At 43.8% G+C, this 27,857-nt stretch overlaps 1 protein-coding gene across 2 annotated transcripts in view; it reads right to left on the reverse strand.

The window, feature by feature from the left end:
- Matn2 (matrilin 2) overlaps positions 1-27,857 on the reverse strand; it is a 144,776-nt gene that overhangs the window by 87,184 nt on the left and 29,735 nt on the right. For both annotated transcript variants that reach the window (XM_047555740.1, XM_047555731.1), the window contains exons 3-4: positions 8,909-9,478; positions 732-854 (exon numbers count right to left, since the gene is read on the reverse strand). In XM_047555740.1, the coding sequence (XP_047411696.1) occupies positions 732-854; positions 8,909-9,478 (693 nt within the window). The remainder of the gene's footprint in view (positions 1-731; positions 855-8,908; positions 9,479-27,857) is intronic.

The raw sequence follows: 27,857 nt of genomic DNA on the forward strand, positions 1-27,857 counted from the left end.
TTCCCTCCATGGGTGCTGGTCTTCCTCAGGCTTTGCTTTCGTAGCCTGGTTGTCTGTGGGTTAGGACAGCCCCTTCACTCAAGCGGGGAGAAAGTAAGTGTACATATGTAGGGGTAATTCTGTCCTGTAAGGGCTGGTTACCTGGTGCCGGCTCAGTATGCCATTCAGCCTCTGGGATTTGGCCAAAAAAGGGAAATGTGAGTTCTAACACTTATGTCTGTTTACCCTTTTTAAATTTAGGAGACCAAGAAAGTGTCCCTCACCAAAGCAACCAGATCCCTGCATACCTCTAAAACAGAACTTAAGTAATCATTCCCAGCTGAGGTTAATAACTCATCTTAAGTCCATGCTTTAGAGGAGAGAATAAAATATGGAAACAATTCCTCAGGGTATAGTTAATAAAGACAGCAGATAAAAAGGTTCTTCAGTAGCTGCCCCTAAAGAAGTTTAGAGGTAAAGGGGACCAGCTCACATATACCAAGAGACTTTTCTGAGAAGGTGCCTCCACTAGCCTTTCACATTCTGCCTGATAACCTACTCTATGCCACGGTCTGGCTTAGGCACCGTGATGGGCAGAGTGGGGGTAGGGTCAGTACAAAATATGAAACCTTATTTCTGTCCTCAGGGAGATGGTAGGTGAATTGGGAGAGGGACAGATGAATAAAATAAATTAAATAAGCCCACATGAAAGAAGAGAGAGCAATATAGATACATCAGCAAAGCAATCTTACTTCTGCAAGTCTTCTGATCCGAGTTGAGAATGTACCCTTGTTTGCACCTGCAGACGTATGAGCCAGGGGTGTTGATGCAAAAGTGGGCACAGTTGTGCTCCAGGATGCTGCACATGTGGACCACTGAAAGGGAAGACACAAGCAGTTCAGTCAACAGTGACACTGTCCCTAACTTATTCCATCCAACAAACATTTATTCTAAGCCTACTCTGTAAAGGAGAGGGCAGGACCAAAGAGAAGTGAGCTGCAGTCCCCAGTCTCAAGGGGCTTTATGGTCTAAGGTACACAGTGCGGGTGCAGATAGGTGGCATCGAGATACAGTCCCATGTAGGGTCACTGGGCAATGGTGTTAGGCTGAACCATATGAAATTGCTGACATCCAGTTGTTTTTTGACCTACAAAACAAGCAATTTCCAGTTTAACTTAATACCATTCAGCAGGCAGGGACATCAGAAAGTTTACTGACTACCAGAAGATGCCTTAGCTAATGTGAATTTTCCATAGGTAGAGTTGGAGTTGGAGGAAAAGCTATTAGTTAAAGGAGGATGTGTTAAAGAGTCAAAAGTTTCAAGTCCTAAGAATAATACAAGTTTTTAAAAATGCAAAAGTACACAAAAATTTGGAGTAACAATGCATTCACAGGTTTCATATTGCCATGATTTTTATATCTCAATTTAAAATATTTGTGCATTTAGATTCTGAAGTACTTCAGCAGCTCTTAGATGCATAGATTCTTGCATAAGTCTATCTGGAGCTCATAAAATTCTCATTTTTTTTACATATTAATTTATGACTTTACTCAACATAATGCAACTCAAGCATATTTAAAATTAACAATTGTCTCAGACACAAAAGATGTCTATATGTAGCATATAATTCCGTGAAGTTAAAGTAAAAGGGGCAATCAAAACAATCCCATTCATCTACCACTTAGAAAAACTCAGCTACTGATGAAATCCATCTTAAGCATATGTCTCTTTATGTCTAAGTAAGAAATATGATAGGCAATAAATGGAATAGGGGAGTAAAACTGTTTTATTTCATGACAGTACAATATAGGATGTATCGTTCTGAGTTCATTCTTGTGTTTTAGCTCCTGTTAGGATATAAATAACATTAGGAAAGTTCATAGATTAAATGCAATCTGTCATTTTTACTACCTGGTGAAATAATCATCTTTTTTGTGATGCTGGATAATTTCTTAACTTCTTTATATAAAATGGGAATACAAATAGCAATGGCTCACATGGGACTTGGTGAGGGTTAAATTATCCAAGATGGTAAAGTGGTTAGAAGAATGCCCAGTAGGGGGGAATGCTCCATACCATTCGATAACTGCCAAAGTAAAATATAATGGTGGGCAATAATAATAATAGACATGTTTAGGTTCATCCTATAAGTATTGATCTTTGACTTGGATTTTCATTCCACATTAATCAAGGTTCTATCTATACTGATACGTGTACTGTATTTCATAGAATCTAAAATGTACCCCAATTTCAGAGATGTTCAAGTGTGAGGACATGTACAGTCGATCGTCATTACTTGTAGATTTCGTATTTCCAAATTTGCCCACTCACTAAAATTTATTTGTAGCTCCAAATCAATAGTCACAGCACTTGTGCAGTCATTTGTGGACACACTCTGAGAGGTGAAAAATTTGTCATCGGATGCAGATGTTCCCAGCGGAGGTCGAACAAGGCTATGTTCTATTTTCTTGTTTAAGCTGTCATATTTCATACTGCAAACAAGTCTTTCTTCCATTCTATTTAGTGCCATGTTTGGGGCATTTCTGAGTTTTTCATAGGTGATTTTGCTGTTTGAAAGGGTGAAAAGCTGTCTGGTGTTCCCCAGTGCAAAAAGGTTATGATGTGCCTTTGGGGGAAGATATGTGTATTAAAATAAGCTTCATTCTTGCACAAGTTATACTTTTATTCATAGAGAGTTCAATGTTAATGAATTAACAATATACATATAGTAAATATGTTGTGTTTAAACAGAAACACAGATCAAGATAATTTATTGGTCAGTTGACAAAAACGTCGAATGACCAAGGGTCACAGAACCCACATATTTACCTGGGATGCTTTGCATCCTGCAAGCCTCTCCTCTCTCTCTGGATTGCTGGCATCAAGTCACACCTGGGCATAAGGCCACTCCTGAGAATCACATAGCATGTCACCATTCCTTCATAATGAAGGAAGTCTAGAATTTAGGCAGTCACCCCTGGTGGAGGCCCCAGTAATGGGCCTGGTGGCTGCCTCCTTATTTGGACCCTGACAGACAAAGTAAGAAGAGGTGTGAGTCAGGGAAAATCCCAGGTGGGCAGCAGGCAGCCCTGTGGGGAGGAGGATGGTGTTTGGAAAGAGACCACCCAAAACTCAGATTGGCCACCTATTATGACCTCAAAGAATTACTTAATTTCTTTAAACTCCATTTTCTTCCCCTGCCAAATAGGGACATTAAAAGAACTATTGCATAGGGTTTTGGAGGAGCAGCTTGTAACTAAGGCTTATTTTGGTCATGTACCATTAAAACACACACACACACACAAATTGGAATCAGGAGTTTGTAACTGGGCACAATGGAGAGCACCGTATTAGGAACCACATGTGTCCTCATCTCCTCTACTTGCAGAACAAGTGGAGGAAGAGAAGGTGTGCAGGGAGCTCTTGTGAGGCCTGTTTCTTCACCTATAGAACAAGGCATGGGTGGGATCTAGGGACCCTCAGTACAGACCCCCGCATTTAGTCTGTGTAGCATCCCCTTCTGTAGAAACTACCCTTCCCTCTCATTCCAAATGCCTGGCGACCGTGGGAGCTGCCTGGTGGTCTGAGGTGGCTCCACTCCTGGTGCTACAGGTTGGTACAGTGCTTGACAATCAGTCTTTAACTGGCATTCAGAAACTAGAGCTTAGTAAAGGGGGCTCGAAGGAAGGGTGGGTAAACGGGGGCCCACGGGGCCATGATTCCTGCCCCACGGACCAGAGAAGAAGGGGAGCAGATGAAAGCAGGTCACTCATTTCTCTTGTCCTTGTTTCCACCAGTAATGACACAATTCTCTCCCTCTCTCCCTTTCTTTTTTCTTTTTCTTTACTTTTCCTTTCTTTCTTTCCCTCCTTCCTTCTCCTTCTCTCTCTCTCTCTCTCTCTCTCTAGAGTAATAGAACGCAAGCAGACCTCCCAAAGAGGGAGGAGTCCCAAGAAAGGGGTACCCAATCCCCTCCTTTTCAAATCTAGTTCAAGTCCAGTTTACAATACTTTCAACCCCCCCAAATCCCAATTTTACTATAAAGAATAAGGTTTTTCCATCTCCAGAATCCTATGGATGAGTGCTGAGTGACCTGAGGAGTTTCTGGGCCTCGTGCCCTCCTGTGGGTGGGTCTTTGCAGGACGATTCACGGGGAGAAGACATCCTGGCTCCTGGTCTGCCAGAAGGGGCCCCATTAGCCCCTTTCCCCAGAAGATCTGGGTTTAAACTCAGTCAAGGCTTCACATTCAGAGGGAGAAATAACTAATCAGCCATCTAATCATTGGCAGGATTGGATTTTTTGTTCAGAAAACATTAAGAGAAATCTTTTTTGACAACTATATCAATGACCAGAAGAGTGTTCAACATGGTGGGGTTGACTTGAAAGGAACAATTGCTGGGTATGTAAAACCGACATCCATCAGCCTGGCCTCCCCGCTTCACAATGGGGCCTCAAGGGGGTACAATAAGCATAGACTTTGCCCAGGCCAGTCCCTGAAGGGTGTGTCTTCAGAACACTATTATGACTTTAAATCATGCCTGCTCTAGCTGGGACAGGGCTATTAGGGTTGGAACAGCCTCGCTTTGGCTCTAAAATGCCAGGCCACATTGATAAAGCCGGCACTGAGAGATTAATTAAAAACAGCCCTGCCCAGGTTACAGGGAACCAAAAGGACAGACATGCATTTTTCAGCCCCCGAAAATGCACGTTCTCTCTCACTGGGCAGCAAAAATGGTGGCCCCCAGGATGTGTGGGTTTTGGTCACCTTGTAGACAGGACTTCAATTCACAGGACAGATGGCCTCCAAGCCTATCTGGCAGTCTCAGGCGTTGCCTAAGTATGGGACCTCAGGATTTTCCTTGGCTAGTATGGGAAGTCACTGCCCCACCAGTATGAAGCTACTGCTGAACCCAGGTTCATGGCCACACAGTCAGCAAGAGCTAAAACCATGGCTCTTGCCCAGGGGAGTGTGGCTATAGAGCCTAATCAATTCCTAGCTGCAGGATAAAGGTTCCTCCTCTGATCACATCTGGACACTGCCTGTCTCCTGCAGTCTGCAGATCCAGCACCACTTTCTGCTCTGCCTGTAGTATAGGTGCCATTAGCCCTTCCCCCACTAAAATCCTGTCCTTCCTAAGTGCACAGTGTACTCCACTCCCCTGCCTGGACCTTCATGGGCTCTTTTCAAACTGGGTCATGACCCCTGATTGGGTAGTGAAAGCTGAGAGAATTGAGACTAGCATTTACATTTCTTTTTAAAATAAAATTGAGCCAGACAGCGCACACCTGTAATCCCAGTGGCTCAGGAGACTGAGGGAGGAGGACTGCAGGTTCAAAGTCAGCCTCAGTAATTTAGCAAGGCCTTAAGGAACTTGGTGAGACCCTGTCTCAAAATAAAACATAAAAAGGGCTGGGGATGTGGTTTAGGGGTTGAGTGCCACTGGATCTAATCCCTGGAATCAATCGATCAATCAATAGAATAAAATAGAAATGAAACTGAAAATATCATCATTCTTTGCCTGGATTACTGTATTCACCCTTCCCATGCAACTCTGACCAGCCAGCTCCTACTCCTCTTTCAAGTCTGTGTAGCACATAATGGTTAGGATGGAGCTCCTGACCAGAGTGCCTGGGCTCCCATTTCAACTCTTTCACTTAGAGCTATGTGACTCTGGGCAAGTTATTTAACCTCTCTGAGTCTCAGTTCCCTCTACTGTAAAATGGGAATTTTAAAAGCACCTACTTCACTGGTTAGTCAAGTGAATAAAATGATCAATAAAATTCAAATAGCTCAAAAAAACATATACACATGTTAATAACAATAAATGTTAGTAAATAATATTATTACTTCCTCTTAAGGCTCTCCTGGAATACCTAGCCAGAAACAGGCATTCTGTGACCCAAGTTCCCCACTTCCAGATGACTCTCTGAAGCCTCCACAGTGTATGCTTTGGGTTATCAACGATTCCATTTTTCCTGAATAAGAGCATCTTCCCCCCAATCTGGAACCCTTGGACATGGTGTGCAGAGGTACGAACTTAGGCTCTGCATCTCCAACTCTGTTACTTGAAGTTGCTTAACCTTTGTAAGCCTCAGTTTCCACTTCTGCAAAATGTGGATAATAATAGTGCCTGTCTCATGGGGCTGTTCAAAATATATTAATTGGAATCAGGTATGGATAGTGCCTAGCACAGGACACGATTAGCTGTTACCCTCAGGATGCAGCCCAATCAATGTTCCAAAGACTCTCAAAATTCAGAGATGCCATCTGTAATTAGAAGATGCTCTTTGCTATCATCTGACCACTGGAGTGCAAATCGAAACTCAGTGTATTCAATTGTAATAACACACAATGCGTGTATACTGAGCAGGGCACTAACGTCTGTTCACACATCTACTGTGCGTATAAAATCCCCATTCTAAAGATGAGGCAGTGGAGGCTCAAATGGGGACCCTAAAGGATTTGCTCAGCATCCTACAGCTGCAGTCTCCTCACCCTGCAGCCTTTTGCCTAGCTTTGAATGCCAGTCACAAAGCAGGTTTACCAGGCAAAGTGGGGCTGTTAGGGCTGCTGTGGGAAAATGGTGCCAATAAGTAAAGAAGTGAAATGAGCAAAAGGTTTGCAATCAGAGCCTTACTACCATCTCCTGGCTGTTCTTGGCTGGTTTACTTGACAAGCTTGATAACCTATAAGAAGACAAAGGGGTCATGGGGCCACCTGCCTGTTTCCATGAGGCTCAAAAGCAAAAACCTAAGGGAAAGTGCTTAATACACGTTGGCTACTGCGATCTTGATAAAGAGACTCAGGCCTCTTCAATACCTTCAGTACAGCAGCTGAGGTGGCTGAGCAGCTTGGCCGAGCCTGGCGGGACCTAAAAGCGCAGCTGTACCTCCCGCAGGGTGGATGGGGGCGGGGCCTGGTCTGGGGGTTTGGGGGATTGTTTCTCCAGTCACAGGAATGAATGGGACAGTACCAATGTTCTCTTAGAGTTTCCAGCTTGCAAGAAAGATAACAGAGGGGGAAAATCCAAAAGGCCTTTTAATTTTGCTGCTGAACCTTAAAGCACACAGAGAAGGATCTTCCACGGACAAGTTCACATTCACCAACACTGGGCTCAGCTTCGTTGTAGCTCCTTCACCTTATCAAATTATCTTTCCATTTGCTGATTAATCCCAAAGCAACTTTCCATTAAAATTTTCCAATACATACAGATAAACTGTCAAAAGAGTTACAGAACCAATTTCTTTTTTAAATATTTCCAGGAAAGGGGGAACATAAATTCTGCAGAAGTCATTTAAAGTCATAAACCTTAAAAATGTTTGCAGCGTGTTCTACTGATTGAAGTTTTCCAGTTGACTTAGGCCACGCCACGCCACAATAACATGGCCTCTCTTTGGCGCCAGGGAAATGGCACTTCTGAACATTGTCCAAGTGACATTGCAACGAAAAAGGTTATTTTTCCTTCATGGCATTGATTTTTAAAGTAAATCTTTTGATTCCAGAGTCAAGGAAAAAAAGGGGTCTCTGCTTTTTGAGATTTACTCTCGGCAAGAGGATTTTTTTTTAAAAAGATACATCAAATGTTCCTCCTTTTCTTTCTCCCTGAGGCTTATATTATGCAGATCATGAGTTTATCACATTCTTTTTTTTTTTGAGGGAGGGGTGGGTATCAGGGATTAACCCACGGGTGCTTAACCATTGAGTCACATCCCCAGACCTTTATTAGCCCTTTTTTATATTTTATTTAGAGACAGGGTCTCTGAGTTGCTTAGGGCCTTGCTAAAAAATTGCTGAGGCTGGCTTTGAATTTGCGATCCTCCTGCTTCAGCCTCCCTAGCCACTGGGATTACAGGCATGTGCCACTGCACTGGGCTGGGTTTGTCACATTTCGAGAACTGGTCCTCAGAGCCCTTCCGGGAGCAGTCCCCCTCTGAGGGAGTTAGTGAATAGTCTGCTCCTTAAGATCATTCTCCACTCATACTTCAGGGAAGAGTTGTCATTTCAAAACAGATATTTCCTTTTATTTCCCCATCAAAGAATCATGGTGGTTGGAAGGGACAGGGGCTGCTGTGGTGGACAAGACAGGACAGGGCACTGTTTGCCAGGTCAGACGCATGTTTCCGGTTGTCAAGAATGAGAGTGGAGTCTGTATGAAAAAGGGACCTTGGCCCCCTGTCCTCCCGGAGAAGGAAGAGGCAGCTGTAGAGGTAGGAAACTGGGGCAAGAGCAAGTTGACCTGCTGAGCAAAGTGAAGGCTGAGCTGGGGTTGGAGGTCACTGGGAGGAATGTGGGAAGGAGGAGAGAAGCAGCGTGGAGAAGAGGATTAGAAAGCAAGAGAGGGAAGAAAAACGTCTTAACACAGAAGAATGCAGCTCAAGGACATGGGGAGGTATCTTCTTGCAGAAGGAGTGGTGGGTGAGAAGTACCTGCCATCCTAACGGGTAGGAATATGCCAGGACCACATCTTGCCCACATCCCCAGGCACTGAGTCTTTTTGTCAATTGAAAAAACATCCACAGCTAGCACCATTATGGGACAAAAATACCTTGGTACTCTACAGCATACAAGAGAAAACCAAATTATGATTTCTGCGTTCCGTTCCCATTCTTGCTCCAGTGCATGAATTTCAATTTAGGGAATGCCAGGACAGCCCAATATGTTGGAGAAAATCTTTGTTTTAACCCCTGGCCTAGGTTAGGTCCTGCACCCTCATCCCCTGAATTACACTGTTAAAACTGCTCTTACTTATTTGTGTAATTACATGCTTCACATCTGTCTCCCTTGGCCAAAATGTAAGCCCCCAAAGGACACGGTGTCTCCCCTGTCCTTTGCTGAACACCTATTGCCAGCATAGCCCCCGGGCCATGGTAGCACAGGATGAGCCCTAAGGATTCCCCTAGAAGAGTCTAAGAAAGGTAGGACTTACCACACAGCTTGTTCTGGAACACTGAGGTCAGCGACTCGATCTGGCTGAAGTTGGCCACCAGGAAGACATGGTCCTCATGGGGTTCACTCCCAATGGCCTTCAGTGTGTTAAAGTCCACTTGGCCCACACCAATGGCAAAGATCAAGATGCCTGTGTCCCGTGCCTTTGCAGCCACCTCAGCCACCGAGTCCTGGGGCCTCCCATCTGTTACAATCATTATGACTCGAGGCACATTCTCCCTCAGGGGTCGGGCCCCCTCTGCTTCTGAGAATGCGATGTTCAGGGCATACTGGATGGCCAGTCCTGTCATGGTGCCTGTGGACAGATGCCTCATCCTCTTGACAGCTCGTTCCACCTCAGACTTCCTCTTGAAGGTCTTGAGGGAGAACTCGTTCTTGACTGTGCTGCCATATTGGAGCAGACCCACCCGGGTGACATCTGGACCAATGTCCAAGAACTGCAAGATATCCACAATGAACTCCTTGACCTTCGCATAGTCATGGGTGTTGACACTGCGGGAGCTGTCAATGATGAAGACCAGGTCTGCCCGCTTATTGTCACAGGAGCTCTCTGGGGAAAGAGGAGCGGTCAAACACTTTAGAAAAGAGTTAAGGACCTAGTGCAGGTTGGCTGTTGTTGGAAATCCTGGAACTGATGATCAACTTTCAAACCTCCAGAATTCATCAGTTTCCTCCCTGCTTGGGGAAGTCACATGACTGTATGATGGTGACCCTTGGCTACAATCATTTTTTTTTTTTACAAGATAAGTAAACATATTCATTTCTAGAAAGTTGCCAAAGTAGTTTTTAGGTGGGAAAACATCTGATCAGGGTCACATTTATTTTATTATTTTCTGCATGGCACATAAGCTTAGCAGGGAACTTCAGAGAATATAAAAGAAGATTAAGATAGGGTCCAGTGTCAAATAGTTATCAGTCTACCTGGTTAATAATGGAACAACGAAAGAGTAAGTAGCATGGAACCATGGTCTTGACAAAAGACATTAAGAGAACAGGGATATTAGTGGGCTGGGGTCAAGGAGATGAGACGTGAGTGAACCGTGGGTTCTTGTGGGTGAACCGTGATTGGATTGGAGAGAAGGAACATATGTAAAGGGACATGTGAACAAAAGCCAACAATGAAATGAATGTGGTGGATAAAAGAGTAAGTGATGAGACCTGGTAGTAGAGGGAATACTAGGAGTTGTAGGCAGGAATTAGTTGGAGGAGTACACTGAGGCCAGTTATAAAGACTTTTGTGGGGGCAGTGGGGTACTGGGGATTGAACCCAGGAGCCCTTAACCACTGAGCCACATTCCCAGCCCTTTTTAAATATTTTATTTAGAGACAGGGTATTGCTGAGTTGCTTAGGGCCTTGCTAAGTTGCTGAGGCTGGCTTTGAGCTTACAATCCTCCTGCCTCGGCCTCCTTGAGCAGCTGGGATTACAGGTGTGCACCACCTCATTGGACCAGTTGGACATTTAAATTCAGAAATCTGTAGGTGATGCCACAGGTGATCACGTACGTAGCTTCTGTTTCCTGTAGGGAGATTACATGATGAAAGTCAACTGAGTCAGAGGTTGGGGATGTAGCTCAGTGGTAGGGCATGTGCTCACCCTGCGAGGCCCTGGGTTTGATCCCCAGCACCAAACAGACAAAAAGTCACTTGAGTCTGGCAGTGGTTCGTAAGGTGAATGATTCATACTACTGTTGCACAAATCTGGTTGAGAAAGGGACTCAGACCTCAATTTGGGAGGCAGTAGTAAACACAGAGGAGGGACCCAATCCAGCAACATGTCAAAAAGGGCACAGTTAAATTGAAAAGAGGCAAATAGGACGTTTCTCCCTCGCCATGACTACTGTTCTATGCCTTGAGCTCCTAAGCAAGGTCTGAGTTCATAGATGAAATTCAGTCCCTTCCATGTTCCTGGGACAAGTATGGCATTCGATAAGAGATGAGGTCTCACCTCAGCAGGTGGAGCTGGGCGTTCCTGTTGGATTTTCTCAGATGTCATGCGCTAAGGCTTGCTATGATATGGATATAGTTTGAGTGTCTTCACCAAAGGTTTCTATGTTGAAGCTTAATTGCAATTGCAAGGGATTATGTGGGTAGAAACTTAATCAACTATGAATTTAGAAACGGGGCTTTTGGGGGTGATTAGAATTAGACTAATTAGAATTAGTCCTTAGGATAAAGCCCCCAGGATCGAATACCGGTAACTTGATAAGAAGAGGGAGAGAGACCAGAAGACACAGAGCCACACACGTGCTCCCTATTTCTTGCTATGTGATGCCCTGTACAGCCTTGGGACTCTGCCAGCAAGAAGGTCATTACTAGCTGAAGCTCCCTGACCTTGGCACAGAAGGATGAGTCAAAATATACATACTTCCTTTACAAAGCTATTCAGCCACAGGCATTTTCTTATAGTAACAGAAAATAGAGCAACACTGTCTTCATCTGGGCTAGTCCTCGCCCCCACTTTCTCCAGCCCCTTCCCGGACTTTGCAGCTAAATGGGGATTTGAAAGGGATTTGAAAAAGGATCCCGAATGCTTGCCCTAAATCCCAATCACCACAGCTGCAAGAAACAGAGAGAAAGCCAAAAATGAAACAGTGAAGCCAGTCATAAAAATGAGAAGTGGGAAAGGCCCATGAAGTCATCCTGTCCAAGTCAGCTTGCCAGGCTGTGACTCGTCCCTGAGTGCCTGCACACACCTCGTCACTGCAACCTCACAATTCTAACCACTTTAGAAGAGGAGGCGCCCCAAATACCAGTAGCCTGGCAGGAGACCAACCTCTGCCACATCCACATGTCCACCAGGGGCTGGAGGAATCTAAGGTGAGTTTTTCACCTTATTGCCTTTGAGGAATAAGATCAATATGAAACCTGACATTTGTAGGATTTTTTTTTTTTTTTTTTTTGTGGTGCTGGGGTTTGAACCCAGGGCCTTATGCATATGAAGCAGGCTCTCTACCAACTGAGCTATATCCCCAGCTATAGGATGTTTTAACAACATCCCCCCCCCCCCCCCCGCTCCCCGCAGATCACTGATAATCACAACAGCCTCATTTCACTTTTAGAATCATCTGTTGAGAAAAGGGCTGGTGCCAGGCACGGGGGCAAATACCTGTAATCCCAGCAGCTTGGGAGGTTGAGGCAGGAGGATCACAAGTTCAAAGCCAGCCTCAGCAACAGCAAGGCCCTAATAAGCAATTCAGTGAGATGCTGTCTCTAAATAAAATACAAAACAGGGCTGGGGATGTGGCTCAGTGGTCAAGTGCCCCTTAGTTCAATTCCCAGTATCCCCCCCGACACAAAAAAGAGAAAAGAACTAGTAAAATCATGTCCATCAGATAGATGAAAAAAATGGAGGTCCTGAGAATCTGAACATTTTTCATAATTCAGAAGAAGAAGAAGAAATATATGGAGGGCTGGGGTTGTAGCTCAGTGATAGAATGCTTGCCTAGCATGCATGAGGCACTGGATTTGATTCTCAGCACCACATATAAATAAACGAATAAATAAAGGTCTATCAACATCTAAAAAAAAATTTTTAAAAAACAAAAAAAAATATGGAAATGACACTAAAGACCCCTTCATGGGGTAGTTGTGAGAATTAAGGAAGTGATGTGAGTAAAGAGCCAACGTATGCTAGCTGCACATGCAGACTGTCCTTCCTCAACTCCCCAAGGCTAGGTAAGAGCAGGGCTACAGCTGTAACTGTGCAGTTGATGCTGCACACAGGCACCTGCCCAAGGAGACAGGAGAACTGAGAGCCAGGTGAGACCTGAGTCCCACAGACTAAGTCTACCCTGAAAGCCTGAAGTGTGCATTTCTAATTTTCATGAAGTTGCCCATGGTCTAGCATTGGCCCCGGGCTGGAGCAATGCATGACAGAGTCACAGGTCCCAGGAAGAAAGGGAAGAGTCAGGCACTCCCAGGAACCAGGCTGGTCCCTCTCAGGAAGCCACATGTGGGGCTGGGATTGTGGCTCAGTGGTACAGCGCTCACCTAGCATATGTGAGGCACTGGGTTCAACCCTCAGCACCACATTTAAAAAAATAAAGTAAAGGTATTGTGTCCACTGACAACTAAAAAATAAAAATAAAAATGAATTTTAAAAAAAGAAGCCACATCTTCCCAGCCTTCTCGTCTGAACTTACTGCTGGGATAATATAGCCCCATGATTTTCACTTGCTGAGGAACAAGGACACAGTTTAGACGGTGCCAAAAAGGATGATATTAAGTAAAGGCTCTTTTCTTTTTTTTTTTTGGTATTGGAGATTGAACCCAGGGGTACTTAACCACGGAGTCACATCCCCAGTCCTTTTTTCAAAATTTTTATTTTGAGACAGGGTCTCACTAAGTTACTTAGGACCTCGTTACTGGGATTATAGGTATGTGCCACTATGCTTGGCTTAAAGGCTCCTTTGAGTGAATCAAAGACTTAGACACTAGAACAGAGACCCTGTGCCTAAAAGAAGAAAAAGTAGGCTCAAGTCTTCATCATGTCGGCTTAGGATCTGACTTCCTTAACAAGACTCCTAAAGCACAAGAAGTAAAATTAAGAATCAATAAGTGGGATGGATTCAAACTAAAAACTTCTTCTCAGCAAAGGAAACAATCAATATAGTGAAGAGAAAGCCTACAGAATGGGAGAAAATCTTTCTCACAGGCACCTCAGATACAGCACTAATCTCCAGATATATAAAGAACTCAAAAAACTTAACACCAAAAAAAACAAATAACCCAATCAATAAATGGGGAAAGGAACTGAACAGACACTTCACAGAAGAGATACAATTGATCAACAAACATGAAAAATGTTCATCATCTCTTGCAATTAGAGAAATATAAATCGAAACTACTCTAAGATTTCATCTCACTCCAATCAGAATGGCAATTGTCAAAAATACAAGCAATAATAAGTGTTGGCGAGGATGTGGGGGAAAAGGGACACTCATACATTGCTGGTGGGTCTGCAAATTGGTGCAGCCACTCTGGAAAGCAGTATGGAGATTCCTTAGAAAACTTAGGAATGGAACCACCATTTGACTCAGCTATCCCATTCATCAGTTTTTACCCAAGGGACTTAAAGTCAGCATACTACAGTGATGCAGCCACATCAATGTTCATAGCAGCTCAATTCATAATAGCTAAAACTATGGAACCAACATAGATGCCCTTCAAGAGATGAATGGTACATATACACAATGGATTATTACTCAGCCTTAAAGAAGAATGAAATTATGGCATTTGCAGGGAAATGGATAAAACTAGAGAATATCATACAAAGTGAAATAAGCCAATCCCCGCCCCCACAAAAAAAAACAAGGGCCATATGTTTTCTCTGATAACCAGATGCTGATCCATAGTGGAGTGTGGGTAGGAAAGAATGAAGGAACTTTGGATTATGCAGAGGGGAAGGAGAGGAGGGATGGGATGGTGGAGATGGGAAGGACAGTAGAATGAGACAGACATTATTACCCTATATACATGTATGATTACACTACTGATATGACTCTGCACCATGTACAACCAGAGGAATGAGAAGTTATGTTCCATTTGTGTACAATGTGTCAAAATGCATTCTACTGTCATATATTATCAATTAGAACAAATTTTTTTTTAAATTTTTAATATTTTTTAAAAAGGTTCCTTTGAAAGGAGGAAGGTATACAGAGGTCCAGCCCCCTGAGAACCCTTTTCTTCTGGAGATCTTTGGAAGCAGGAAGTTCTCCCCAAAATGGGATTTTTATTACAGATTTTAGTCATGGTATCAGTATTCCACCAAGCATCACAACTGATTTAAAGGGAAGCCTGGAAAGTCCACATGGAATTATGTGCTAAACTGGATTAGTTCCCATGAAAACAAATGGGCAGTTTCCACAATGTCTGGACATTTACAAAAAATACCACAAAGGTTCAAAATGTTGTTGGAGGTTCCAAGCAAGTTTTTCCCAGATGGTTCTGAGTTGAGACCATCAAGTCCTGGCAGCCCAAGTGACCGAGTTTTCATCAAGAAAACTTTAGGTCCCTGGAGGGCTCAGAGCCACACGTCAACTTGTCCCTGGAAGGGCTGATTCAGTGATTTTCAAACTGGAGTGTTCATCTCAAGCCCCTGGAGGACTTTTTAAAAGTTAAGATCAGTGGGCCACACCTCCAGAACTTCTGATTCAGTAGGTCTTGGATGGCAACTAAAAATTTGCACTTCTAACACAAATTATGGTGTGAAGTGAATGCTGTTGATTCAGAGAACACACTCTGAAGGAAATAGAGATCTCTGGGAAAAAAAAAAAAAGAAGTTCTGAGAATTCTTGACCTCACTATCTCATTGTGAATTTCCCAAAGACAGAAACTAGCCTCATTTATCTTTTTAGTCCTATGGTTGGAAGCACAGCTAAGTCTTCAGTCAATGTTTCTAGAATTAAATGGAATTCTGGGTGATAGAAAAAGTTTTAGGTAGAAGGGATTGAGTCAAAGCGGTCAGTCTGAGGAAACAATGACAATCACAAAGTCAAAAAGTTCTAGGTGTAAGTCCTGCTAATGTGATCATAGACTTTAGGACCCAAATATTTACCATTTTATGAGCATAATCATTTTAAAACTTTTGGTTCCTGAAATCATAGACTAATAAAATCTCAGAGCTGGAGGAGTTCAAATAGAGTCTAACTCATTCACTTTACTGAGGCTCAAAGTGGTAACTGTACCTCTGCAAGTCCTCATGGCTTATTATGTCAGATCTGGGGCTTAGAGAAGTGTCTTTTCCACCATTCATGGCAGGTGCCTTTGGATAATTCTCAATGTAATTAGCATTATGATATAAAATTTCCAAATATTTGGGAGCACTCTGAAATATTTTCTGTGAAGAGTCTTACAGGGCAAGGAATGTCTCTTGCCCTTCCAGAGAAGGGGCACTTGAGCCAGGACAATTTATCTGAGCCTTAGTAAAGTGAATGAGTTGGGCTTTATTTGAATCCCTCCAGCTCTAAGACAATTTTTAAATATATTTCAGTTGTTCACTTAGTTTATTATGTGGTGCTGGGGATTGAATCCAGGGCTTCACATGTGCTAGGCAATTGCTCTACCACTGAGCTACAATCCCAGCCCTCTAAGACAATTTTAAGCAAAATTTCTACTCTAGCTGGATGACAATGTGCAACCTCAGAACTATTTCTTCCTCTCAGGGCTGCAGCTTGTCACCAATCAGCCTCCCCCACTCTGGCTAAATTCACTCATGACTATGTGGTAGCATAGTAAATATTTGGTTTCATCTGCCTGGGGAGATCAGGGCATGTGTGGAGTAGAAAGGGATCAGAATCTCCATGATGAGAGTAAAATAATTTCATTTGGAGGAGACTCCGAAGTCCTAAGTGAAATATCAGTGGAATCCTGTGATCTCAGTACAATTTCAACTTCTGCCACTTTCTGTGCAAATAGTCTTGAGCATTTCCTTAACCTCTTTGACCTTCAGTCTCTTCCTCTGTAAAACGGAGAATAACAACTCATAAGACTGAGAGAGACTTGAAGAGAATACAGTACTAATGTATAGATCATATTTATTGAGTATTTGATAGGTGCTAGAACTTGTCTGAAAGGCATTATGTGTGTTGGCTTATTTATTGTTTGCATCCACCTTAGGGAGTAGGTTGTTACTGTCCCCACTTTACATTGGGACTCAGTGAGTGTAGAGGGTGAAATAACTTAACCCAAGGTCTCCTGCCTAGGAGCTTGGATCTGAACCCATCTTGTCTGGCTCTGCTAGTGTGAATGGCTAATGGGTCACATTCTTACCTACTAAGCCACACTCATACTGGATGTGAAAGATTTTCTCTTTTTTTTTTTTTTTCTTTTTTTTTTTTAAATACTGGGACTTGAACTCAGGGGCACTTTACCATTGAGCCACATCCTTAGCCCCTTTTTATATTTTTTCATTTAGAGACAGAGCCTCACTAAGTTGCTTAAGGTCTCACTAAGTTGCTGAGGCTGGTTTTGAACTCGCAATCCTCCTGCCTCAGCCTCCTGAGCTACTGAGATTACAGGCGTGCACCACCATGGCTGGCAGGTTTTGTTTAGACCTTCCATTCCCAGAATCCTCAAGATGCAGCAGGATTGCCTTGGCTCTCTGGGGTCAGTTCTCTCCTTGCCTGGAATCAGGACCTGAGAGATGTGGCCTAAACTCACCTCCTTCCCACAAAGTGTTTTTCCCCTCGCTAAATGCCTATTTGTGTTTCTTTTAACTTAAAATGATGAAAACAGATGCTTGCCTCCCTGAATACCAGCAGCCCAGTAACGCAGGCTGCTAGCTGTTCACATCCTCACTCACTTGACAACAGCTGATTGAGAACTTACCAGTGGGGTGCAAGTTCCCATGGGAGACTGAAGATGGAACAGGTGTGATGGAAAGACAGGGGTCACCGATCTTTGAAAGATTGTGGAGAAGCAGAGGAATACAATCCGGACAATGGGTAATGCCTAGGGAAATGGACCTCAGAAAATGTGATGCTTCATATCAGTTCCTAGTCAGTTCCCACCAGCAGATGGTTTGTGGGCGCTCACCAAGAGAACCGTGAAAAATGTAATGATACAAGTAAAAAAACCAACAGTGTCTGGAACAGTGGTAGAGTGAGTGGATTAGGAACTAGAGTGTGATTTCCAGGCAGCATTAATGGCCTGCTTGAAGGTGGTGATTGTGAGACATGTGCATTGTGTTTTGTTGCGGAGACATTTAGCTGCACAGGGACTGGGTGGGTGGGTAGAGGGACAGCAGGCAAAAAGTTGTATTTAACCGGGTTATCAAGATGAACCAGAAAGGTCTGTAGTTGACAGAATGACTTCAGTGGTTTTCCATGGTATTTAAGCTGCAGAGGGGCTGGGGTTGTGGCTCAGTGGTGGAGCACTCGCCTGGCACATGTGAGACACTGGGTTGGATCCTCAGCACCACAAAAACATAAATAAATAAAATAAAGGTATGCATCCATCTACTACTAAAATAAAACAATAAAAAGCTGGGGAAGTGGGGATTAGAGGAAACAAGGGATCAAAGGGAGGTGGAAAGATAGCAGGATAAATGGATCCAAAGTCCAGATAAGGTCACAGAATTATTAGAGTTGATAGACCGGGTGGGCTAGAAAGATAAGAGGTTCCAATTGAGATTAGGAAGAGATTGCAGTCACTGTAATCGCAGGGTCAAGGTAAGAGAAGTAAACAGCTGAGATCAGGTGGGGGGCAAGGATATTGCAGAAAAGAAAGTCAAAGCTATTGCAGGATGATTCATATGGGTATTGAGATCACCAGCAATGAGGACAGGCATACCGCTGCAGAAAGTGGGGTTGAGCCAAGAGCAACAAACGTTCTTATAACCAGGAATAACCAGAGGGATTTTTTAATTACTTAAGATTGACCGGATACTCTGTGTAACTTGATTAAAAATATGATTAAATTTCATAAAGGGAAATTTTTTCTCTAAAAAGCTACCTTATTAGAGTTTCAAAGGGACACTGGGAAGAAAAGTTAAAGCTGCTTTATGATGAAAGAGAGAGAGACACACACACAAAGAAAGAGAGAGAATCATTACAAACCAGCAGGAGTTTAAGGAGCTGGGGGTAGGGGACATGAAAAAATTGTTATTCCTGGATGGAACAGAGAAGGAAAATCCAGGGAGATGTATACTTTGGATCTCAACAAGGCACATGATTGACTGGTGAGACAGAAATGTAGGTTCCACATCCGTAGAACAACTAGGCAGAGTGCTATGGAGAGCCTGTCATTGAAAAAATGACACCTACTGTGTGTCAGGCTCTGGGGTGCAGGAAAAGACTCAATTGTGACAGTCATACAGACAAATAATAACAGGACACAATGAAGCAGACAGACTAGAGAGATCAACACAGTGTGCTGTTATTGGTAAATTTAAATATATCAAGCCAACCTGGAAAGAGGTCTCCAGGGAGAAGTGGAGGAGAGGTTGGAAGGGAGGGAAGAAAGAAGAGAGGGAGAAAAGATGACTGGTTCATGGTACAGGGACTCAGGCTTTAGGACAAGCTTAGCAATGCCCCTTTTGTTTGTTGATTTTTGCACCTAGCAAACATTATTATTTAGTTCTGGCCTTTCTCACTCAGCTTGGACTCTGCCTGAGGATCCTTTCAACACTACACACCAGGTACCTTCAGGAAATCTATCAGAGTTGGCACATGAGATGGAATCATTTTGCCAAACTTGCTTTAGAGTCTTTTACTCTACAAACAAAACTAAAGTATTCAATTTTACCCATTTTTACGAAACCAAATACAAGTAAATTAGCTCATCATACATCTGAGACACTAAGTGGTAAATTACTTCTTCAATGAGATATAAGAAGGGCAGGCAGACAAGACGGGCCATGTCAACAGTCTACACATGAGCTTCCAGAAAAAGCCACACTTAATGACAGAGGGCTGCTAGGTGGGCACAGAGTCAGACAAACAGAAACACTGCAAGGAAATGTTCTCCTTTAAGTGTGAAAGTGGTATGGATCCTCTATCATAAGAATCTAAATAAGGGGAAATTGTACCTTAGGAGCATTTGACTTGCATGCATTGACTATATGGGCTTGTCAAAGATAGATGGAGAGACAGACAGGCTGACAGCAAAGACGACCACATAACATAGCACCGTGACCCTACCCACTATTGTACTTTGAACATGTACCCACAGATGCTTGGGATATGGATCCTGCTGCCATCTCCCCAACCCCATGCCACCATGTGGTTCTGTCCCCATGTGCCTTCGGACCGTAACTAGCTATCAGGACTTATAAATGATTTAAAGGATATTTCAGAGGTAATTTGGACCGTCTTTGATTTTTGTCCCCAGTGCCACCTGAGCTACAATTCCCCTGTAGTTAGGGCACTTGATTAGGGTGTTATGGACCTTGGCCAGGCCTGGAAAGCTCATAATCAATTCTTCCCTCTCCAATTCCCTTATTAGTCAGTCACCAGCTGCTGCGTTACATCACACCCTACACTGTACAATGAGTTGAGGAGCTGTGGCTTTCTTTGAATCAGCTCATGCTCTGTTCACATCTTCCAAAAGAACCACTGGGGAATATCCTGAAAACTTGGTTATATTATATTAGGGAGACACCCTGAACTACTTAATGGGTCTAGGACATATCTTGGACTTATTAGCAAATCATTTCCTACTGGGTAACACTTTCCAAATGTCTTTCCAAATTCTAGGGTAGGCATTTGTGCTTCTCTCTATGTACAATGCTGGGAGGAATCGTTAATAGACCGAATAATAGAATCAGAATGAGAAGGCATTTCTGAGGGCTGGAATAATGAGCCAAAACTAACGAGATAAAATCCAGTTGGTATAAATGGCAAGCACTGCAACAAGGTCAAAAATCAACTGTGTGAACCTCAGGAAGGGAGTATCTGGATTGACAGCTGGACACAAGATAAAATCAGGAGCCAAGATGGTCAATCCAAGCCTATACGTAGCTCCTCGCACCCGCAGCCCTGCACTAACGGAAGTCACCTCAATCAATACTGGCTCTAAGATCAAAGTTTATCCACAGGATTTCCACCACCCACAGACTGGAAGGGCTATGGAAAGAAAACAGTGACATCCAGATGACGTTTTCCAATCATGTTATTAGACCCCTCCCAATCTCAATGCCCCAATTTTCTCATCAATGGCCCTCCTGGCCCAGAAGAAAGAGACTCTCTTGACAAAAGAGGCCTTAGTCTTCCTACCTTCATATTAGAACTTTCCTGTCAATGACTATTTTGATGAGTATCATTGATCCAAATCCAACAGCTGGATCTGATAGCTGTAAGTCCCCAGGACAAATAAGACTCAGGAAACTGTTTGATCAAAGCCACCATCAGGGCTGGGGATATAGCTCAGTTGGTAGAGTGTCATGGGTTTAAGGTCACTAATGTTCAGAGGAGGATGAATTCAGGAACTTATCAGCGCCCTTGAACAGTCCATGCTCCCTGCCCTCTACCTCCTACCCCATAATGCCCAACTGCCTGCCTATAGCTCCCTGCACTTCATCCTCTCTGCTCAGGATGCCCTCAACTGCCTTTTCAGTTTAAGACTTAGCCCTGTGTTTACCTATCTTGAACACCTTTTCCAGTGAACCTCTGATAACCTAAACGACCCTCCTCTGAGCCCTCTGTACCTGCTGTCCACCTCTGCTGAGCATTCCCCCAGTATCTCATGCATGGAGTTACCTAGCTACATGCCACGTCTTCTATGAATCCCTAGTACCCAGCATGGCACCAGGTACCTAAAAACCCTAATCTGGGTCTTTGCTTATTCCCTTTGGTGTTATATGTTAGTATGAAGAGACGGGAGGCAAGGAAGAGGGAAGCTGCAGAAAGCCCTCCATGAACTGGGATAGATTGAGAAAGTGGATCGCTGGAAGTACAATCAAGAACAGACTATGCCAGGGATCCTCAATAGCTTAATGCACCAGAAACACCTGGTGTACTTATGTAAAATGTGGAATCCTGGCCAGTACACTAGACCCAGTGAATCAGAATCCCTGGGGGTGAGGCCCAGAAATCTGCACTGGTAATTTCTCCAGGTGTTTCTTAGGCATAAGAAATCTGAGAACTCTGTCCCTAGGGACATGTGAACCTGAAAGACCACCCACCAAGAGTCTAAAAGAAAAGACAGTGGCAGGATGCCCCATTCCTGTGTCTCAGCAACCTGTCCTCATAACCAGGAATGGAATGACCCAAATCCTGGAATTTCTCATGTCCCCCAATGTGAACATTCTGTTCCATGGTGGGATCATGTGCATGAAAGATATGTCTGGTATCCAGTTAAGTTCAGACAATAAAGAAATTAGGCACCATTATTGCCCTGCAATTACAGATGAGAAATCTGAGACGCAGGTTAAATAGCAAGTCCATGGTCAAGAGGCTGATGGAAGATGATGGGAAAGGAACTTAAAACCCAAGTCAGTCTGACTCTAACACCTCCATTTTTAGCATTTGCTCTGTAGTAAGTGACCTTGCTGGAAGCATTTCTTTAAAATATAGCAATGTTCAAGAGAAGAGCCTCCTTATCCTCCCAGTTACCAGACAGCATATTAATTGGCATCTAGGACTGGAATGAGATCCAGGAGATCAAGAGTACCTCAAGACACAAACTCCCAAGGGCAAATGTCCCCACTTCACCCTCTGTCCCAGGTCAGTGCCTGGAAGGAATCACTGGGCCTTAGGCCCCAGAGACTCACCTGCGGCACCTTCAAGAGCCCCAAAATGCCTGCTAATCACTTGGTAGTGATTTAATATACAGTTTTGTCATCCCACAAATGTTTATGGTATTCACTGTCTATAAGCCCCACCCAACCAGATGAGGTCCCAACTGGGCCTAATTCATCTTTGTTTCATGGATGCCTGGCACATAGAAGGTAATGAACTGAAGGCACTATGGACAGAACACCGTGCCTGGTGATGTGGGGTGTTGACATTTCAAAGACACAGCCCTCGGCCTCAGGAGGCTCTTAGTCCAGGGAGTCACTGAGACAAGTATACAGGTGATGGCAGAGGAAGGGAGGGTGAGATGAATTATCATTCAATACATATAATACATGCTTAACCAGAACAGTCTAACCCTACATCACAAAGAACAGTCACTAAAGATAGTACTCCTGAGTGAGGGCACATGACCCAACACAGACACACAGCAAACACACTCTACTTTTGTAGAGTTTTTGTAGCTGAGGCTACAAGCAGTAATACACATCCAGAAGGAGGTGATTTCCATGGTCAGCCCCACACACACCCTGCTTCCAAGGCTGGATGGAGGAAAGAAAAGGAGGAAGACAGCTGGGGAAGGGGAAGTTGTGGCAGCCAGGCTCCTTGTCCTGCCAGACTCCCCAGTTTTCTTCTCCATGCTCAGGGTGCTTGCTATCACAGGCCCTTTGTCCCACTGAGCTGTGTAAGCAGCTGTAAATGACATTCAAGGTGCCACAGCCCATGTGCTTCCCTCAAGAACCCCTGAGAAGGGGTTTGAATGTCAACCTTTATTAAGTTCTTTCTGACATCTACAAGTGGAAAACAAGTTCACAGACAAAAGTTGAGATTTCAGAATTGCCAAGTTTTCTCTGTGTGAACTTGAACCAGTTATTACCAACAACAGCTGGTGCAGAGAGATGAGCTTGTCAGGAGAGATTCCCCCCAGATGGACCTTCTTGGTCATGGAGATACGCATAGGAAGTTTCTATGCAAAATACGCTTAGCGATGTCATGGATTGTTTTTGTTATTGTTTTATGAAGGTTCTCACAAATGGGCCCATGTTCTTTGAGTAGCAATGAAGCTCCATAAAGCAGAGACATGGGCCAGAGGGGCCCTGAGGGATCCAGGGTTGACACCAGCTCATATTTCAGTTGTCCCTCCTGACTGTCATAAATTCCTTCCAAGGCCCTCAGGGAGTGTGCACCAATAAGCCAGCAAAATGGAAAAGGAAAAAAAAAAAAAAAAAAGGAAAAACATGCCACATCACACCAGTCTCCTCTAGTAACTGTTACATGAGCTGAAAGAAAAGAGGCATCGTATGAGGCTCAACAACTGTGGTTTCCAGAACCCTGGAGAATTTTCTTTACAAGACAGCCAGAGAGAAGACTGCCCCAGTTTAGCCCTGGAGAAAACAGTTTCCAATGAATTGAATTTCCTCACAAGGTAAAGCAGTTTGCTCAAGCCTAAAAATGCCCCTTGTGTCCTCTTCTCAGAGTTTGCTACACAAACAGGCTCTCTCTGAATCGATAAAGAGAAGTATAAAAGAGCTCTGAAATAGCCAATGTGAGCTTTCCACATACTGAAAACGTTAGTACTCCCTAACCAAACCCTTCACCATTTCTCTTCCTTTTTCAAATTGAGAAATGACATGTATTCAAATTGCAATAGCCATACATGCACAAACACCATCCCCTAAAAAGAGATGGTACAGAAGGCACTAGGAAACAATTAGGTGACTTTTGCTCTCTGCAAACTAAAAAACAGAGTAAGTGCTTTTCAAAAGCAAACTGGCATTTAACCCACAGGAGTGTTTTAACTTAATAAATTGAGCAATTGCCTCATCTGCTTTCTGAGAGTTCAGCAAATGGAAGCCAGAAGCAGAGTAGAGAACTCCTGTGAACAGCAATGCAGGGCGGAGAGGTGACAGGCAGGAAGAGGGAACCCGAATTATCCCACCTCACTGGATGCAAAGTCTTGGTGTCCCTTCCCTGCAAGAAGGGGGTGCAGGTGTGCACAGAAGTATGTTATATGGGGCAGAAGCTTCCACACCCCTGTACCAGCAAAAACAAAGTATGTCTTTGGAGACATTACGCTCATCATTTCCATCTGATTACATTGAACAAAGAGTACAAAATCCCCCCTCTTTGTGCCAGGTGCTGGGAATACAGCATGAGGACAGTCTCACGCAGGGAGGAGTCCACTGCCTACTAGAGAAGATAGACTCGAAGACTCATAAAAGGTGTGAACAACTAGGGTTCAAAGCAATGCACTGACCCTGAATCGGGTTCAGGCAGGGGCGTGGGGGTGTCCTGAACAAGGTGAGAGTATCATATTGCAACATTCTATTATGATAGAATGAGCAGGCATTGACCAGACAGAGTCTTGGGTGGGCATTTTAGGCAAAAGACCTTATGAGGAGAGGCCTATAGGACAAAGGAGAGTGGGACACACAAGGACATGGGTGGCTGCAACCAGTGTGGTACACTGGATCCTGAGGCACAAGATGGGGATGGTAGAGTTGTGTGGGGAGGAGTGCAGGCACCTTCTATGTCCACTTAGACTTCATTAAGGAGCACATGGGGAGCCGTGAAGGGTTTTAAATCAACCTCGGGGGCTGGGGTTATGGCTCAGGGGTAGAGTGCTTGCCTGGCATGTGCGGAGTCCTGGGTTCGATCCTCAACACTGCATATAAATAAATAAAATAAAAGATCCATCAACAACTAAAAAATATTTTTTAAAAAAATCAGCCTCCTTTGGAGCAGATTCCAGCGGCTCCTGACTCAGCCCACCGACTCCAGTCTTCTCCACACCTGCCCACCTCCAGGCCTGCCTGCCCCTACCACACTACCCTGGCATTCCCTCCCATCCAGGTCCTCGGTCTTGTGTCAGGTGCAAATTAACATCTCCCTGGGTACAAACTCCTAGAGAAGGCACCAGAGAGAATTTAAAGAAAACTCTTCAGGAGTGAGACGTCTGTTCTTGGTTATCTCACCCCAAAGTGAGCCTACCCGACAGACAGGGGCAGACAGACACAACAGGGCATGCTCAGTCCTCTTCGTGAATCTCACCTGAAGACCTCGTCCCCCCCAAGCCTTGTGAAGCAGGGCCAACCGTCTTCTGATCCCCTAAACCCTCTGCATGCCTACCTACACCCACCCCTCTCTCTACGGGGCCCCTGGGTGCCTAGCTTGCACGTATACCCCAATTTATTTGAAACTTGTTCTCTCTCCACTTTGATACAGTGCTTCATTTCCTCCCTCCTTGCTTAACTTGGCTTTGGTTTCAACTCCCTAAACACACTGGGACCGTAGATCATACAGAAGGAGAACGACCGAGCCAGCGATTTGTTCCCGCATCACTCAGTGCTTGAGCAAGCTTGCCATCGTGGACTCCAGTAAGCTTGACGCCCAATGCTGGGGTTACCATGGAAGCCAGAAACAACATTTCAGGAATCCCCACAGCCCTGGTGACTTTGGTTTCTAAGTTGTTCCACAAAAAAGACTTTCTTGCAACTAATCATTAAGTTGAAAATTAGTTAACAAGATAGCAAATTAATGAGCTGAAATGGTATTTCTTCAAGACTCAAGAATTATAAAGCACTCAGGATTTGCAAGTTTTAAAGCTGAAAAGGGACTTTAAAGACTAGATTCCGTTTCCCTATGCTACAAATGGAGAACGCAGGTCATGCTGGGTTATGATGGTACAACTCCCAATCCCCAGCCTGCCACATGTCCCCCATGCCACAGATTCTCTACCCTGGGCAAGTCACTTGTTCTCTCCAGTCTTCAGTTTCTTCTTTTGCAAGATAGGGACAATAATTGCACCTGCCTCATAAAGTTTTCACAAGAATTAAATGAGATGACATGTGTAAAGTACTTAGAATGGTGCTTGGCACAAAGTAGGGGTTAATCATTTATTATTGTTATTATTTCCACATGGTATTGCATTATTTTAGTCAGCTTTTTCCCTGCTGTGACTAAAGGACCTGACCAGAACAATTGTGGAGAAGGAAAAGTTTATTTAAAGGCTCATGGTTTCAGAGGTCTCAGCTCCATCATGGTGGAAGAATATGGTGGAGGGAAGCAGCTCACCTGATCATCAGGAAGCAGAGAGAGTCTCCATTTGCCAGATACAAATATACACCCAAAGCCACGCCCCAATTCCCACCTCCTCCAGCCACACCCCACTACTTCAGTTACCACTCAGTTAATCCCTCTCAGGGGATTAATTCACTGATCGAGTTAAGACTTTCACAACCCAATCATTTCTCCTCTGAACCTTCTTACATTGTCTCCATGTGAGCTTTTGGGGGACACCTCATATCTAAACCATAACATGTATTAAGGATCCTAAGGAATAATATTTGGAAGAGACATTTCCAGAATAGGAGTCAGATTATTCATTCTGATTCTCGCCCTGCCACCAACTAGGTAACATTGGCCACATTTTTTTTTTTTTTGGCTATATCATTTTTTATTTCTGGTTTTCATTCTCCTTTCCTATAAAATGAGAGAGTTGGATTAAATGTGCCATGGTTCTTTTTTTTTAGCTTAGAACGTATAATTCTAAATAAGTTCAAGAGAGAGTTGTTTCTCAAACTTTACAAATGGTTATATTCATATTTATAATGATAGCTAATATTTAGCAAGTAATGGATATGTATCACCTGAATACTAAGTGCTGTATATGCACCAACTCGGTGCTCCTCATGACAACCTAGTGTCCCCATTTCACAGGTGGGAAACTGAAGCTCTGAGAGGGTAATTTGCCTAAGGTCACCCAGTAAGTGGTGGAGGCAGATTTGAATCCAGGGAACTGACTCTAGAATTCATTCGCATCTACAGGAAACAAGAGACACACACGCACAGCTAGGCAGAGTACAACTTGCAGAACTTTAGATATGTTAACGTTCCCCAGTTGTAACTAGGATACTCTGCAGGCTGTATCCATAAATTCCAAGCAACCTGGTACTGTTCAGGTACCGGGGGAACGTTCTCCACCACGCTCCAGAGGTTATTCGACTCCACCTTCGTCCCTCACCTGGCAACAGCATCCGCCTCCTCCCCAGTGTTTGCCTCCCTCACTTGATATAAAGCCCCTCGGCTCCATAGCATGCTAAGTAAAATAAGAGCCATTCAGAAGGAAAGGCAGCACCATCTCACTAATATGTGGATCTAAGACATCAAACTTGGGAACAGTGAATGGCTCATGTGATCAGTTTCATAAAGAACTGATTCAAAGACTGGTACTTTCTTTAAGATTGAAAAAGAAAAACTACTCATATTCGAATTTGAAAAATAGTAATATTTTTAGTACGTGCCATCTCTTCATTCATTCAGTACATATTTATTGAGAGGCTACTATGCCAAAGTCTTTGATCCAGAAATGAAATGACCTAATTCCCAGTTTAAAAAAATCTCACAATAGAGTGAGATTTGTTAACATTACTTTGCAACTTTCCAACTGTTTTGATTGGTTTGGTTTTTTAATAACAGCACTAGCATCTGGTGAGTGCTGCCTCTGTGCTAGGCCCTTTATATGCATTATCTCATCGCATCCTCATCACTATGCTGGGAGGTAGGTCCCATTACCAACCCCATTTTACAAATGAAATGATGGTAAGTTCAGAGTGGTTAAGCTACTTACTCATGGTCACACAGCAGACAGCCAGAATTCAATCTTGTCAAAAGTTAGCCATGTCCATTTTAAA

The sequence above is a fragment of the Sciurus carolinensis genome, chromosome 1, assembly GCF_902686445.1.
Source record: "Sciurus carolinensis chromosome 1, mSciCar1.2, whole genome shotgun sequence".
Lineage (NCBI taxonomy): Eukaryota > Metazoa > Chordata > Mammalia > Rodentia > Sciuridae > Sciurus > Sciurus carolinensis.